Here is a 14,837-nt window from a genome sequence, read left to right as displayed (position 1 = left end):
CAGGGAAGCCCTCTAGGTGTCTTTTAGCTGCTTCATTATGACTTTCCTTCTCAGGGAAAGTTGTTGAGGGGTTGGGAATAAGGGAGAGAAAAATCAAAGAAATAACAGTGAGGATAGATTCAAGGCACTTCTATTTGTATACTTTAAAATATACCTATTATATTTTTAGAGATGCCTTCAAAGCTTCAAACATTTTAGTCCCATTGTGGCTTTTTAAAAAAATTATAAAGAATGATTGGTAGATTTATTTTAGAATTTCTGCTTGGCTTAGGGCAAATTTATCAATGGAAAGCAAAGAGAATGCAGCAGTTAAACTTCCATATTTGTTTTTTTAATGTTAATATCTATTTTTACTTAAAAGTGTGTTTTTTGGGTTTTTTTTTTTTTTTTTTTTCAGTGCTCGGGCCTCTCACTGCTGTGGCCTCTCCCGTTGCGGAGCACAGGCTCTGGACACACAGGCTCAGCGGCCATGGCTCGTGGGCCTAGCCGCTCTGCAGCATGTGGGATCTTCCCAGACCAGGGCACGAACCCACGTCCCCTGCATCAGCAGGTGGACTCTCAACCACTGCGCCACCAGGGAAGCCCTAAAAGTTTTTTTTTAATTGAAATATTCTTAAAAGCAAAAGCTTTATCACTCCTGCTTAGCATTCAGAGTCATCTTTGGTTGGAGAACCGGTTGTATTTATAGCTGTCACACGATCTTGACTGTGGCCACAGCCTGTTCTCCCTTTTTCTCTGCTACATAACATTTCCCAATTCTTGTAATACAATGTAGATAAGGCTAGAATATCTGTAAGACTTTACCAAAGGCAGAGGGGTAAGTAAAAGGGAGTAAGCATAGAGAGTAGCATATAATGAGGTAATTTTTCATATGAGATCTAGTTTTAGTCTTCTTCAGCTTTGCTTTCTCTCTAGCTCCTGGATTGCTTCAACCTGACAAAAGCCATCTTTTCTCTACCACTCAGGAGAACCTTCAAGCATGTTTAGACTCTAAATTTCAAACCCTAAAGAGAGGACTTCATAACTGACACTGGGAATGCTGAAAATGGGCATGGCTTATGCCATCCACAAGAAATCATAACTAACTGCATTCCAGTGGCCTCTATGAGACGGTCATATCTAGCTATATCTGGCCCAATAGGTTAATATCCTTACTAGAGATAAGTGTGTGGTGAATGGGTGGGAATCTGTCATAGCTTTTTATATAATAAATCTATATATTATACTGATGTGCATTCTATGGCTCTTAAAATAAGGGATACAGTGGGCTAGAACTAGTAGACCTGGATTCTAGTCTGATTTACTAGTGAACAGTCTTGTCTCTTAGCAAGTGACTCAATCTTTCTGTAGTTTTGTTGAAAGATTTGGATACAATTAATCTGTAATTTTAGGATTTTGACTATAATTGAATTGTTTAAAATAATTATAAAATTTACATTTGAATTTTTCTCCTGGTGGTATATTAGACTATTTTAATATGATTCTGTGATATTAATGAGGAATTGTTCTGATGAGAAAAAGTGATCCATTTTATAATGATATACTTTATAGGACAAGGTCTCCATTGTGGTATAGGTGGGACCTGCTTATATTTAAAAGGGGCCATGAGAGCTTACAATGAGTTTTTTTATAAAGTAAATATTTTCCTCTTTATTTATCACGTATAAATTTAGATGTTCTTAAACAATTTAATTGTATATAGTTCTCCCTATATTTAGATTCTATATTTTCGAGAGTTAGTTTATTCATATATTTGACATTTTATCATTAAAAATTTTAAGTTGAAATTAAACAAAAGCACCATATGTTAAAATACTTTAAGAGTGAGTTATTTGGTACTCTTAGTTAAGATAGACCGATTTGTTCTTTCTACTTATATGTGATCTGCTTTTTTTTTTTCAGAGTGAAAAGCTTTTGTTATATGATACAGTGCAGAGTGAACTAGAGGAGAAGATAAGAAGGCTTGAAGAGGACAGGCACAGCATTGATATTACCTCAGGTGAGGGGAATGCTGTGACTGTCATGTTTTTTTTTTTTTTTGGTGGTATGTGGGCCTCTCACTGCCGTGGCCTCTCCCTTTGTGGAGCACAGGCTCTGGACGCGTAGGCTCAGCGGCTATGGCTCACGGGCCCAGCTGCTCCACGGCACGTGGGATCCTCCCGGACCGGGGCACGAACCCGTGTCCCCCGCATCGGCAGGCGGATTCTCAACCACTGCGCCACCAGGGAAGCCCTGTGACTGTAAACCTTTGGTTTACTGAGATGTCTTGCTGTATGTAGTCTCCTATACATATGTTATGTAAATGAAGTGTCCTAATGAGAGGGGAAGGGGCAAGACTGCTAAAGAATTTGATATGATTGTGATCGTTGCTTTGATTTGGACTCACACTTCAGAAAGATGTAGAAAATGGAGCACATGAAAGGAAACAAAATAGAAGTGAGACAGGAACTATAGGCATAAGATAGTATACTACAAGAATAGTAAGAATATTATTATAACATAAGAATAGTATTGGAAGACAGCTATAGTGTATGTTCTTTCCTCTAAGCCTTGAAAGATTGTCATGTGGAAGAAGGAATAAAACTCTTTTCTCTTTGGTGTCACACAAACTAGGACAAATGGATGGACTTTCCAGGGAGGCAGATTTTTGTCTCAGGAAAAGGAAATACTTACTACTAATTAGATCAGTCCAAAGTGAAATGGCTTTTTCAGAGGTACTGTGGAAAGGCTTTCTGCACTGGATGGAAGATTTACTGGGTTATCCTATCGTTCTTGCATATGTATTATTTTACTTGTTATAAATTCTATTTCTCTGGTATGGAGTAGGCAGAGTGGACAAGCTGAGCTCTAGTGCCACTGCTGTATTGTAGTTGGGTGACCATGGGTGACAGTTACTTTAGCTTTTCTAAATCCGTCTCCTCCTATAATTGAAATAATGAGACTATCTGCCTCAGAGGTAGCTTTGAGGATTAGTCGAGACCATTCATGCGATGTATATTTAACAAAGTGCCTGACATATGTTTATCAGTTATTAGTCACTAAGTGCCAAGTTGAATTTTGCTCTAATAAAAGCAGAGGAATATTCAAAATATATAACTGCTCATGAAATTATGCATAGTCATATATATGTATAGTATACATACATATACAGTATATAAACATAGACAGCAATGAAATTTTGCTACTATGAAATTATATAGTCTTTTTTTCCTCCTTTGATCTCTAGAAGTCAGCTAATACTTAATTTTTATTTACTTGCTAGAGCTGTGGAACGATGAGCTTCAGTCAAGAAAAAAGAGGAAGGACCCTTTCAGTCCTGACAAAAAGAAGCCAGTTGTGGTTTCAGATATCCTTTTTCAAATTTTCTGGGTTTTTTTTTTTGTTTGTTTTGTTTTAATGTACATTTTTGCATTGTGCATATTTTTGTAACTTTTGTTAGTATACATTGTCTTTATTTGCATGATCCTGTAATAAGCAAAAGATGATTTATAAAACCGATTGAAGGCAGAAGGGTATAGTTTAGATTAAGAGGAGTAAGGAAGGAGTAGAAATTTAGTCACGATCCCAACTTTGAAAATTAATATGGCTTTGTAGATCACAAGGGCTTTGATATGAAGCAGCTGGTTAGTATGTAGCATGATTGCTTAATTCTCATGTGTACTTTTTAACATTTTTAATGTCTCTGAAAGTGGAGTGTCTTTAAATTAAATTAATATGTGCATTCAATCTTGGCATTCCCTTTGGTACCCTCCCCTTGCTCCTGCCTTTTTCCCTTCACCTCAAACCAGTGATTAGGTTGGTGGTGTATCTTGCTATCAGTGATACCATAGGACTAAGGGAATATGGTTATAACATCTGAAGTACTGGAACATATTTATCCTGGTACTAAGTTCTTTGAAGAATAATTTGAAATAAGAATTCAGCATGCTGAAGGTTTTTGTCCAGAAGTCATTGTTCCATTCTTTGAAAAACAGAAGTTTGGAAATATAATTCAAAATGTGAAATTCTTATAGCTAAGTTGACCTTGACTTTTCAACGTCCGTATATAGTTTATATGCTACAAGATCTTGATATTCTTGAAGACTGGACAACAATAAGGAAGGTATGATTAAAGAGCAATGGAATGCAAGTATATTTTTTATAGTCTACTTTTTAAGGTTCTATGATTTTTCACTAATACATCAAAATATTATTGTAAATATGCTTTACTTTGTAACAGTCTCTCTAAGACGGTTAATACAGATAATAGTGGATTGAAAGAGTTTTTAAAATAAATTTATTTATTTATTTGTTTGTTTATATTTATTTTTGGCTACGTTAGGTGCTCGTTGCTGTGCGTGGGCTTTCCCTAGTTATGGCGAGCAGGGGGCTACTCTGTTGCAGTGCACGAGCTTCTCACTGCAGTGGCTTGTCTTGTTGCGGAGCATGGGCTCTAGGCACACGGGCTTCAGTGGTTGTGGCATGCGGGCTCAGTAGTTGTGGTGCACGGGCTTAGTTGCTCCGCAGCATGTGGGATCTTCTCTGATCAGTGCTCAAACCTCCTGCATTGGCAGGAGGATTCTTAACCACTGAGCCACCAGGGAAGTCCCTGCAAGAGTATTTTAAGAGATGCATGTCAGCTGTTTGACTGTATTTTCCTGTGATAATGTAATTAATAATTTATGCAAAAGTGCAGAAAAGCGTTTATTTAGGTTACCCCAAAATAATAATGAATTACCATTCTGTGCCTAGTTCTTAGCCTGATAATGGCTCATGGAATACACTCAATAAATATTTGTTGAATAAACGAAAGTGAATATTTGAACCCTTATTATATGTCTTGCATCCTGTCTTTAAACATTCAAGCATTATAGGATTTTCTGTGCTTGTTTGAAAGTGGAGACTTGTTTTCTTATTAAATTTTTCTATTTTCAGAAGCTTCTTAGTTGAGAATTTGAGATTATTTCAGATATTGATAACACCTCTAGAAGAAATTGTTATTCTTTTTATATATTCCTGTGGTCTTAGACATTACCAATTTATTGAAGCAGCTAAAGATTGTATTTCACTGTGTTTGTTATTGAGCTTATCAGTAATGTTGTATATATTACATAGAAACTAAAATATACTTTGCCTATGAACTCAGACATCTTCTTTTTTTTCTTTTTTTTTAACTTAAGGCAATGGCTACACTGGGTCCACACAGAGTGAAAACAGAACGTAAGTCATTTAGTCTGAGTTCAGAAATCTTCGCTATGGAGACTTTTTAAGTCAGTCCCCTATCACTGGTTTCATTTCATCAGTGAACACTATCCCCAGAATTATGAGGAATTCTTCTGGAGTCTTTGCCTCATGTAAAAGTTTCAAGATTTCTGAATGGAATGTATTTCTTCTTTTAGTGTTTCAACTACATTTCAATTGCTAATAATGGATCAGTAATTTTAAAAGTATGTACTTAGTGTTTTCTATGGGTTCTGTAATTCTGTAGGGGAGGTTTTAGGAGTCCGTGGATGGCCTTCAGGGAGCCTGTGAATCCTCTGGAATTGTGGGCAAAATTTCTTCTGTGCTTGTGTTTTCTAGGGGAGAGATTAGAGTGCTGGCAGTGGGATTCATCAAGAAAATTTACACACCACTAAGATTTACACATTCTGATATGCCTTAGTAAAATTGATATCAAATTATACTTTCACAATTTTTTGGAAAGTCTGAAATCACTGCCAAAGTAGTGATGGGCATTGTTGTCCAGGATAACTTCCTCTGTTTCTGCCTACTTTCACTATATATGAGGTTTCCTAACCCTAAGAACAGTGAAGCTAGAATTTTAAATAAAACATGTTTTAAATATGAAGAGTCATAGCCCAACAGATAATCTATAAGAGATCAATTTCTATTTTATATTTAACCCAAGGATTCTTTTAAATGTTATATGATGTCAGGAAATTGTTAGCAATATTGTACTAAACTGCTTCCCTTGGGAATTAGGTGGAAGGGTAACTACCTATATTCTGAACATTTTTGAGTCATGGATTCCTTTAAGAGTCTCACTACACTGTTGAGTGGGTCTCCTCCCCGACCCCTGTTATGTTATCTTTAGCATGTGTACTATTTGTTTTCTTCATGGCACTTAACACAATTTGTAATTTTTTATTGATTGTTTACATGTTTACCTGTCTCCTGAGAGAATCGTAAGCTCCACAAAAGTCAGAAACATCTCTCTTTTAGTCACAGTGCTCAGAAAACATTTGTTGAACGAATGAATGAGTGAATACTTATTGAACACCTTCTATATAGGAGGCCCTATTTCAGGTTCTGGGAATACAATGGTGCAACAGATGGACCTCCTAGAACTTCCTTGGGGGGAAGCAGAATAAAAATGTATATGTAAATAGATAACTAACAGATACTGACAAATTGTAATAATTGCTATGAAGGAAATATAAAGCTGTGATGAAGATTAACTGAGGAGTGGGTAGAGTGGTTGGGGAAGACCTTTCTGAGGTGGTGACATTTGAATGATGCAGAGGTGTGTATTTCATGGTATGCTTTTGACAGTGTGTTTCTATAAGGAACATTTGTTTTTCTCTGCATCAGTTTGTCTGGTGAATCTCAAACCATTTCTAGGATTTCAAAATGGAAGTTCTACTTGAGGACATTTCCTTTTTAGAATCAAAGTCCTGGGGAACTCTTGGAATATATATTAAACTTGGCTTTTTTGGAAGTGTCAGCTGCAGGGGAGAAAATATGAAAAATACAATTTTCAGTAGAAATATGACAATTCAGATTTTAAATCTCACTTAGAGTTGGCACTAGTAATTGATAATATATCTGCTTCTTCTTACACTTGTCTAGTTAATTGATTTATTATATATTGTTTAGCTTTATTAAATAGCTATATTAAAAACTTAGTGAATTATATAAAAATGTAAGAAGTGAAATTCTCTTGTTTTTATTAGATTTAGGTTTGTTATCTAAGAAATATTTTTAGTGTTTTTTCACATATATGCATGGGTTGGTGTTAATACTTAATGTTCTGCCCTTTCCTTCTGACAATGTCTTATTAATATAACAGTTTTTGAACTGATCCCTTTAGCACCTGTGAAACTGGAAAAACACCTGCACAGTGCTAGATCCGAAGAGGGAAGATTGTATTATGATGGTGAATGGTATATACGTGGGCAGACAATATGTATTGACAAGAAAGATGAATGTCCTACAAGGTAAAAAGCCTTTATCATTTCAGTGCTACTCAGTATTAGAGTTTACCACCTTGTTGTCAGTAAATATTTGCTACTTCCATAGTTCATTCATCATACATTATTAATTCCCTATGGATTCTTTTTTTCTCTTGACATATGATTTGATTAGCATGTTTACACACCAGTATTAATTTTATACACCAGAGTTACATATTAAGTTCATGGACACAAGCATTAACACAAATGGAAATGTTGGAATTATTTAGCCAGGTAAGAGATCCCATTTATTAATTCTTTTTTTTTTTTTTTTTTTTTTTTGTGGTACGCGGGCCTCTCACTGTTGTGGCCTCTCCCGTTGCGGAGCACAGGCTCCGGACGCGCAGGCGCAGCGGCCACGGCTCACGGGCCCAGCCGCTCCGCGGCACGTGGGATCCTCCCGGACCGGGGCACGAACCCGCGTCCCCTGCATCGGCAGGCGGACTGTCAACCACTGCGCCACCAGGGAAGCCCTTATTAATTCTTATAATAGATGACTTGCTATGATCCTAATATTATGACCTTTAAACCAGACTGTTATGAATTTGACAGTATGCTGCCACAGTGTGGCTCTATTAATCCTTAACTTTTGGGGGCATATTACAGTATTTTAGATTAAAAATTCACTTCAATTAGAATGGGAAAGGAATTGAAAATTAACAGAAACTTAGAGTAGTGGGAATTAAAGTATAACTTGAAAACTGAAAATTGCCTTTTAAAAAACTCAATCTGTCTAGGCTTAAACAAAGTTTATATAATTATTTATAGAGCCATCTAAGTTTTATCTGGTGTGGCCTTTGGGAAATATTATTGCCCATCGCTGCTTTAATTCCTTTAGTAGTTTAGGATTTAATTCTCAGAGTAGTAACCTTCTACAGTAAGAAACTATCTTTTTCTAGGCATCAGTAGTAAATAAAGTGTTTGCGTTTAGTATAGAATACTCATTTCAGGAGCAGTGTGTATAGTAACTTTTCTCACAGAAGCTCATTGAGCTAATTAATTACTAGGTTATACATGATACCTATGGATTCTTTGCTTTATCTTATTGCTTTTGAGACATTTAACTACTACTACTTAGCATAAATGTGGTTAAAAAGGAGATGAAATAGCATAAAAGAGGATTAAACACATATTTTTAGAAAGATTTCTATGTAAAGATTAGTAGTGTTAAAAAAAAATCTGTACAAGTACCACAGATGCTTGACACTGGGAATTAAGTTTGGTATTTGAAAGATTTCCTACTGCCAAGGCTGGTATGAGTTGGAGGTGTAATAAGGAGTGGTGTTAGCTCCACTTTTTCTTCTTTTGGAGGTGGGGTGGGAATGGAGTTAGGGACAATGTGCTTTTAATAGTTCTAGTAGTAAGTTGTACCAACTCTGTTAAGAAAAGAAAGGAGATTATCTATTAAGTGTTGCTGAATGTGATATTTTTGACAGCATGCCCTGCTGATAGCATTCCGGTAAATGACAGTTACATATCTGAATCTACTCTGATAGTGCAGCTATTTTGGTTTTATAGTTTGTGCTCTAAAATGAGTGGAGAAGGTATATTGTAATTCATTCATTCATATTTTTTTTCTTTTTAGTGCTGTAATTACAACAATTAACCATGATGAAGTTTGGTTTAAGAGGCCTGATGGAAGCAAATCTAAGCTTTACATTTCACAGCTACAGAAAGGAAAATATTCAATTAAACATTCGTAATCATGATTTAAGTGTTATCTAAATCTACCTTATTAGTGTTACCAAGTATGATGTGCCATGGGAATAAAAAAATGTATTCAGTAACTTAATATTCTCATCAAATAGTGAGAGACTGTGTATTTGTAGGTAGTACTCTAAGTAGACCTCATGTTGAAGAGACAGTGATAAAAGTTTAATCATGATCATTACATTTATTTGCCTTTTTGGCCCAGTGACCAATAGGTATATATGGTAGGGGTTTCTTACTAAACTTTTTTCTTTGGTTTTTATGTAAATCTGTCTCACCTTTAGTGAACTATGTTACCAATGGCTACATTTATCTGCAGTTTTCTTGATTTTCAGTGTCTTTTTCACTGATCATGTATTTGTAAATAAGCCCGATAAAATGTTTCCTATAAATGGTTTGTAATAGTACATTTACGTTAAATCAGAATTGAAATTTTAACATATATACGTATGTATAGATGGCATCATCAGCTTATTTAGAACTGATGGCCTTACTTTGCAATCTTGTTTTACCCGAAATTAAGCTATTGGGTTTGAAAGCTAAAAGGAGCACTTTTGTAGACTAGCAGCTTTCCTTCTCCTTTGCCTTGATTGTATGGAGGTGACCTATTTTTACAAATTATACTTCATGTTGATTAGTAAAGTTAGTGTCAAGTAATAACATGCTTCTACCTGTATTTCTTGTGAACCTTTAGAGGGCAGGTATATATGCCTGGTATTTATGATGCAGTATGTAAGTGGTGGACAGTAACTGACAGTATTGTGGTGCTTGCTGTACATGTCTGATCTTTTGAAACAGATTTTTAGTAAGCATTTTCCAGAGGTAAAACTAGGTTCGTATCCTAATTTTATTCCCAGGGCAAAATAGACAGGGATGATCTCCTTGAATCTATTCCCAAATTAATATTTTTATCTTTGGTGTCTCTACACTTTAAGGCCACTTGGTGCAATTTAGAAAGTATTGGCCTCTCTTCCCCTAGTCACATTCAAAATTAACTTCTAAAACCTCAGGAACAGTACAGGGAGTTGAAACCCTCAATATGGCAGCACGATTGGCTGTAGTATATATTAGGGTACAACCAAATCAGGTATTCCTGGTGGTCTTGTGCACTTTAATTTCTGTTATATTGAGACTTAAGAGGATGAGGAAGAGATCTACTTATTAACACTTAGTGCAGGAATATCTGCATTTTTCCATTTGTTTTCTCTCTATTTTACCTCTGCAAACATCTTCCTGTGCAGATCACTACTTCACAGTTGCCAAATGTTAAAATATTTGACTTCTGAAATTCATTATCAGCAGCTATGTACGTTGTTCTGTTTCTAGTTAACCTTAGCAAATGTACATAATGTCATAATCTGATAGTATTTGACAGTACTTAATGTATACAATGTTTCATAAGCATTTTTAATAATATTTGGATTTTTAAATTTAGTATATAATAAAAAGATGTGTTTGCATGTCATTCGTAGTGTCTTGAATGACTTGTGCACTTTTATTATTTATAACCTGTCTACTTTTAAGAAGGATTTAAGGCAATTTACATTAATTGATATGGAGTGTTGGAGTGTTGAACATATGTTTCTGCTTCCCTAACCCACAATTCAACCTCTATTGGGGTATATTTAGATATTTAAGGCAGCTAAGTTATATTTAATTTAAATATATGCATATATGTTCTACTTTAATAAAAATGTACTGTGTAAGTTCTGAAATTTTAAGTAGAAAGTCTTTATTTTAAAAACTGACTATGATTTAGTACATTTACTTTCAGAACTTCAATGTTTATATCATATGTAACTATTCCATAATATTGATACTGATTCAGGTAAGTGTATGCTTGTCTATGATTGAAATACTATAAAATATATTTCGTTGTTGGCAGTTTGCTATTTGACTTCTGGTCAGAAACGGTCTAGTTTAGGGGAACTGTTAGAATCTGCAAAATGAGATCTAGCAGCTGCTGGTACTTTGTTTATGATCAGACTCTGTCTTAGTATCAATATATGGACCTTAACTGTCACAGCTTCCAGGATTTCATGTTTGGTCTATCCCTTCTCGACATTTCCCATTAAAAGAATCTAATCATCAGTAATCCAATTCATCACTAATAATTATTAGCAAATACTAATGTACATTCCTCATTTTGTCCCTTCTTCTCACTGGACACTGAGTACTTTTCATTGCAAACTTCTTCACGTAAAAGTTGTTTTGATATGTGTATTGTTACTCAGAACTCAAACACCACTGACAGAACCATGTACAATCTTAAATACTTGATAATTATTTAAAAAGAAGAACAGGGACGTTGGTTATTTCTGATTTTGTTTTTGGATCCTGTAAGTCCAGTACACTAAAACTGAACTAAAATGAATTGATAAGGAAAATGGTTGTAGGATGAATAAATACACTAGTTAGGATTTATGTAGTCTCTTGCCAAGTTGGAATATAAATGATTTTAATTGCTAAATGTAAGGAAATGTAAAATATTTTTCAAAGAACACAAAAGCTCTGAATGGGGTTAGGGAAAATGTATGTTCCTTATATTGTCTTCATGGATGAACTACAGGAAGTGTACCTGATATGTCAGGTGGGATTAATTGAGGCGGTTTCCCTCATTGGTCACTGTGGCTCAGAGTCTTGCCCCTTACTTCATAGGCCCAGAAACTTAAACTTTATTCATATGCCCTGTTGTGGGCTGAATTGTGTCTCCCCACCACCTCTCCAATTCATGTTTTGAAGCCATCACAACCATTACCTCAGAATGTGACTGTATTTGGAGATGGGGCATTTAAAGAGGTGATTAAGTTAAAATGGGTGTTAGGTTGGGCCCTCATCCAGTCTGACTGATGTCCTTATAAAAGGAAATTTGGACACAGAGAAATTTGGACAGCAGATGTGTGAACACAGAGGAAAGACCATATGAAGACAGTGAGAAGTCCACCACCTGCAAGCCAAGGAGAGAGGCTTCAGCCAACACCTCAATCTTGGACTTTTAACCTCCAGAACTGTGAGAAAATACATTTCTGTTGTTTAAGCCACCCAGTCTGTGGTATTTTGTTATGGCAGCTCTATCAAACTAATAACATGCCTGAGTTGACAGCTCTGAGGGAGTTAGACCAACCCATTCACAGTGGATTGAAGTGACAGCCGAGTGTCAGTTTAATAATTTTCACTGAGAAGGAGACCAGACTCCTCAAGTCAACTACTTGGCATATTTTTTCCTTCTAGGAAAATCTCTGTGAAAGCAAACTTGGAATCAAAAGATGGTTTTGTCGAAACTTGAAGGAGTCACCTGTCCTCTTGTGAGATAGCCCCTTCCTGGTATTGTGCCGAACACATTGTTATAATCTTATTTAAAAAAAATTTATTGACGTATAGTTGATTTACAGTGTCATGTTAATTTCTGATGTACAGCAAAGTGATTGTTATACATATATATATTCTTATTCTTTTCCATGATGGTTTATCACAGGATATTGTATATAGCTCCCTGTACTATACAGTAGGACCTTGTTGTTTTTCTATTCTATATATAATAGTTTGCATCTGCTAGTCCCAAACTCTGAACCCATGCTTCCCCAGCCCCACTTCCCCCTTGGCAACCACAAGTCTGTTTTCTGTGTCTGTGAGTCTGTTTTGTAGATATGTTCATTTGTGTCATATTTTAGATTTCACGTATAAGTGATATCATATGGTATCTGTCTTTCTCTCTCTGACTTACTTCGCTTAGTATGTTAATCTCTAGGTCCATCCACCTTGCTGCAAATGGCATTATTTCATTCGTTTTTATGGTTAATATTCCATTGTATACATATACCATATCTTCTTTATCCATTCATCTGTCAATGTACATTTAGGTGGTTTCCATGCCTTGGCTATTGTGAATAGTGCTGCTATGAACATAGGGGTGCATGTATCTTTTTGAGTTATAGTTTTGTCTGGATATATGCCCAGGAGTGGGATTGCTGGATCATGGCAACTCTATTTTTAGTATCTTATTTTTGATTTTATTTTTTCCTGGTGCTCTGCTGACCAGGATCTCGCTGTGCAGTCCTGGTCCACAGCCCCCCTCTAAGTTCTTTCTATATTATGTACTTTGCTACTCTGCCCAGTTTATTGGACCAGTGTGGCCCCTGGCTCATGGGTAGCCAGTGATAATAATACTTGTAATTCGAATGCCTGCCATGTGCCAGGAACTATGTTTAGTATATAAACAGAAAATCATTATTTAATATTTTTCATGTTTGAAACAAAATGAACATAAATGTCAGAATTCTGATATGCTTACTTTATAAATTTACCATATATTAGGAATTTCTGGGTTTTTTTTCCTCAAGGTATGCAAGGCGAAAGATTGTGGCAGAACTTATATTTTGAATGGTCTTAAACTTAGTTGATTATCTCAAGTTGCTAATCTTTCCAAAAAATGCATATATGTTATATACATTATCTACCATCTATCTTCTATCTATCTATCATCTATCTGTAACTAGAAAGCAACTATAAGTCTAAAATTTTTTTGCTCCTAAACTTGAAGTTAATATATTCTCTTTCAAAGACACAATTTATTAAAGAAGGTCAAGGGGAAAAGTTATGTAGTAACAGTCTTTAGAGTTCATTTTTCCTTTCCTTTTCCATTTTTCTGTATCTAATAGAAGTCTGAAGTGGGTGAACTTGCCAGGAGACTGTTGCATTCTCTTGAAGAGAGAAGAGCCATAATTCTAGTCCAGAAGCAGACCACATGGTAGCATTTCATCTCTGCTAGTAAAGATTATAATTTATGTTAAGCTGCTTAGAAAACCAGATCCTCAGGCAGAGGCTAAATGATACCTGCTATTAGTGGGATGTTGAAAGAAATATATTTCGCTTATTATTGAGCAAATATGAAAATGTTATTGGTAATGGCAAAGATAGTAAAGTGTTTTCACTTCTTTGAAGATAAATTTATGATTTCAGTGTATTATGTTTAAGTACATTTATGGGTAATTGCACTTATTAAGGAAAGACGATTTTAAAAAAACTTCAGGTACTGTTTAAATAATTCATTGGCTACAGCAATTTTTTTTTAGATTTATTTTTTTGGGGGGTATAGTTGTTTTGCAATGTTGTGTTAGTTTCTACAGCGAAGTGGAGTTCCCTGTGCTATACAGCAGGTGCTCGTTAGTTCTCTATTTTATACATAGTAGTGTGTATGTCAGTCCCAATCTCCCAGTTCTTCCCCCCCCCCCCCACTCCCCAACCACTACAGCAGTTTTTTTTGTGTGTGTGTGTGCTAGGCGGGCCTCTCAGTGTTGTGGCTTCTCCCGTTGCGGAGCACAGGGCTCCGGACGCGCAAGCTCAGCGGCCACGGCTCACGGGCCCAGCCGCTCCGCAGCATGTGGGATCTTCCTGGCCCGGGGCACAAACCCGCGTCCCCTGCGTCGGCAGGCGGACTCTCAACCACTGCGCCACCAGGGAAACCCTACAGCAGTTTTTTATTTGAAGCTTACCCTCCATGGTGTTAACCTGTACGTATTTTATCAATATACTTATATATGTATAAATAATAATAGTACCCAGTATGTCAGGGCCAAATTGGCTTGGGCATTTCCTATACACCCTTGAGCTGTACCATCCCTCATGCCCAAGGGTCTGTTGGGGGGTCTCAGGCTTCTCATAGGGGAGCCCAAGCGTTGTGTCTGCTCGTTCCGCTTCCCCTCCTGTAGAGCTTTCCTCTCCCTTCTCCTGGTGTGGCTGCTCAAGGGAGTTCTTAGCACCAGTCACGGTCATGGCCCAAGTCCACTCTCTGCGAGGCTGACGAGGTGAAGGGAGACCAAAGAAGGAGAGGATGCTGGTCTGTCCACTGCCTGCAAGATGCCTCCTGTGTCCTCTCCTAGTTCTCTGGGCTTCCTCTTTTTCTCTCTCCATTTTGAG

At 36.4% G+C, this 14,837-nt stretch overlaps 1 protein-coding gene across 1 annotated transcript in view; it reads left to right on the top strand.

Moving 5' to 3' along the window:
* The window catches only part of BRMS1L (BRMS1 like transcriptional repressor), a 41,704-nt gene extending 29,742 nt beyond the window's left edge, over positions 1-11,962 (top strand). Inside the window, exons 5-10 of the mRNA XM_059056532.2 lie at positions 1,903-1,999; positions 3,263-3,346; positions 4,038-4,102; positions 5,160-5,199; positions 7,070-7,196; positions 8,797-11,962. Of these exons, the coding sequence (XP_058912515.1) occupies positions 1,903-1,999; positions 3,263-3,346; positions 4,038-4,102; positions 5,160-5,199; positions 7,070-7,196; positions 8,797-8,914 (531 nt within the window). The 3' untranslated portion in view covers positions 8,915-11,962. The remainder of the gene's footprint in view (positions 1-1,902; positions 2,000-3,262; positions 3,347-4,037; positions 4,103-5,159; positions 5,200-7,069; positions 7,197-8,796) is intronic.
* Positions 11,963-14,837: the final 2,875 nt, after the last annotated feature.

Source organism: Kogia breviceps, chromosome 3, assembly GCF_026419965.1.
Source record: "Kogia breviceps isolate mKogBre1 chromosome 3, mKogBre1 haplotype 1, whole genome shotgun sequence".
NCBI classification, from domain to species: domain Eukaryota; kingdom Metazoa; phylum Chordata; class Mammalia; order Artiodactyla; family Physeteridae; genus Kogia; species Kogia breviceps.
Note: the sequence above shows the minus strand (reverse complement) of the source record. Positions and strands in the feature narration are given on the sequence as shown.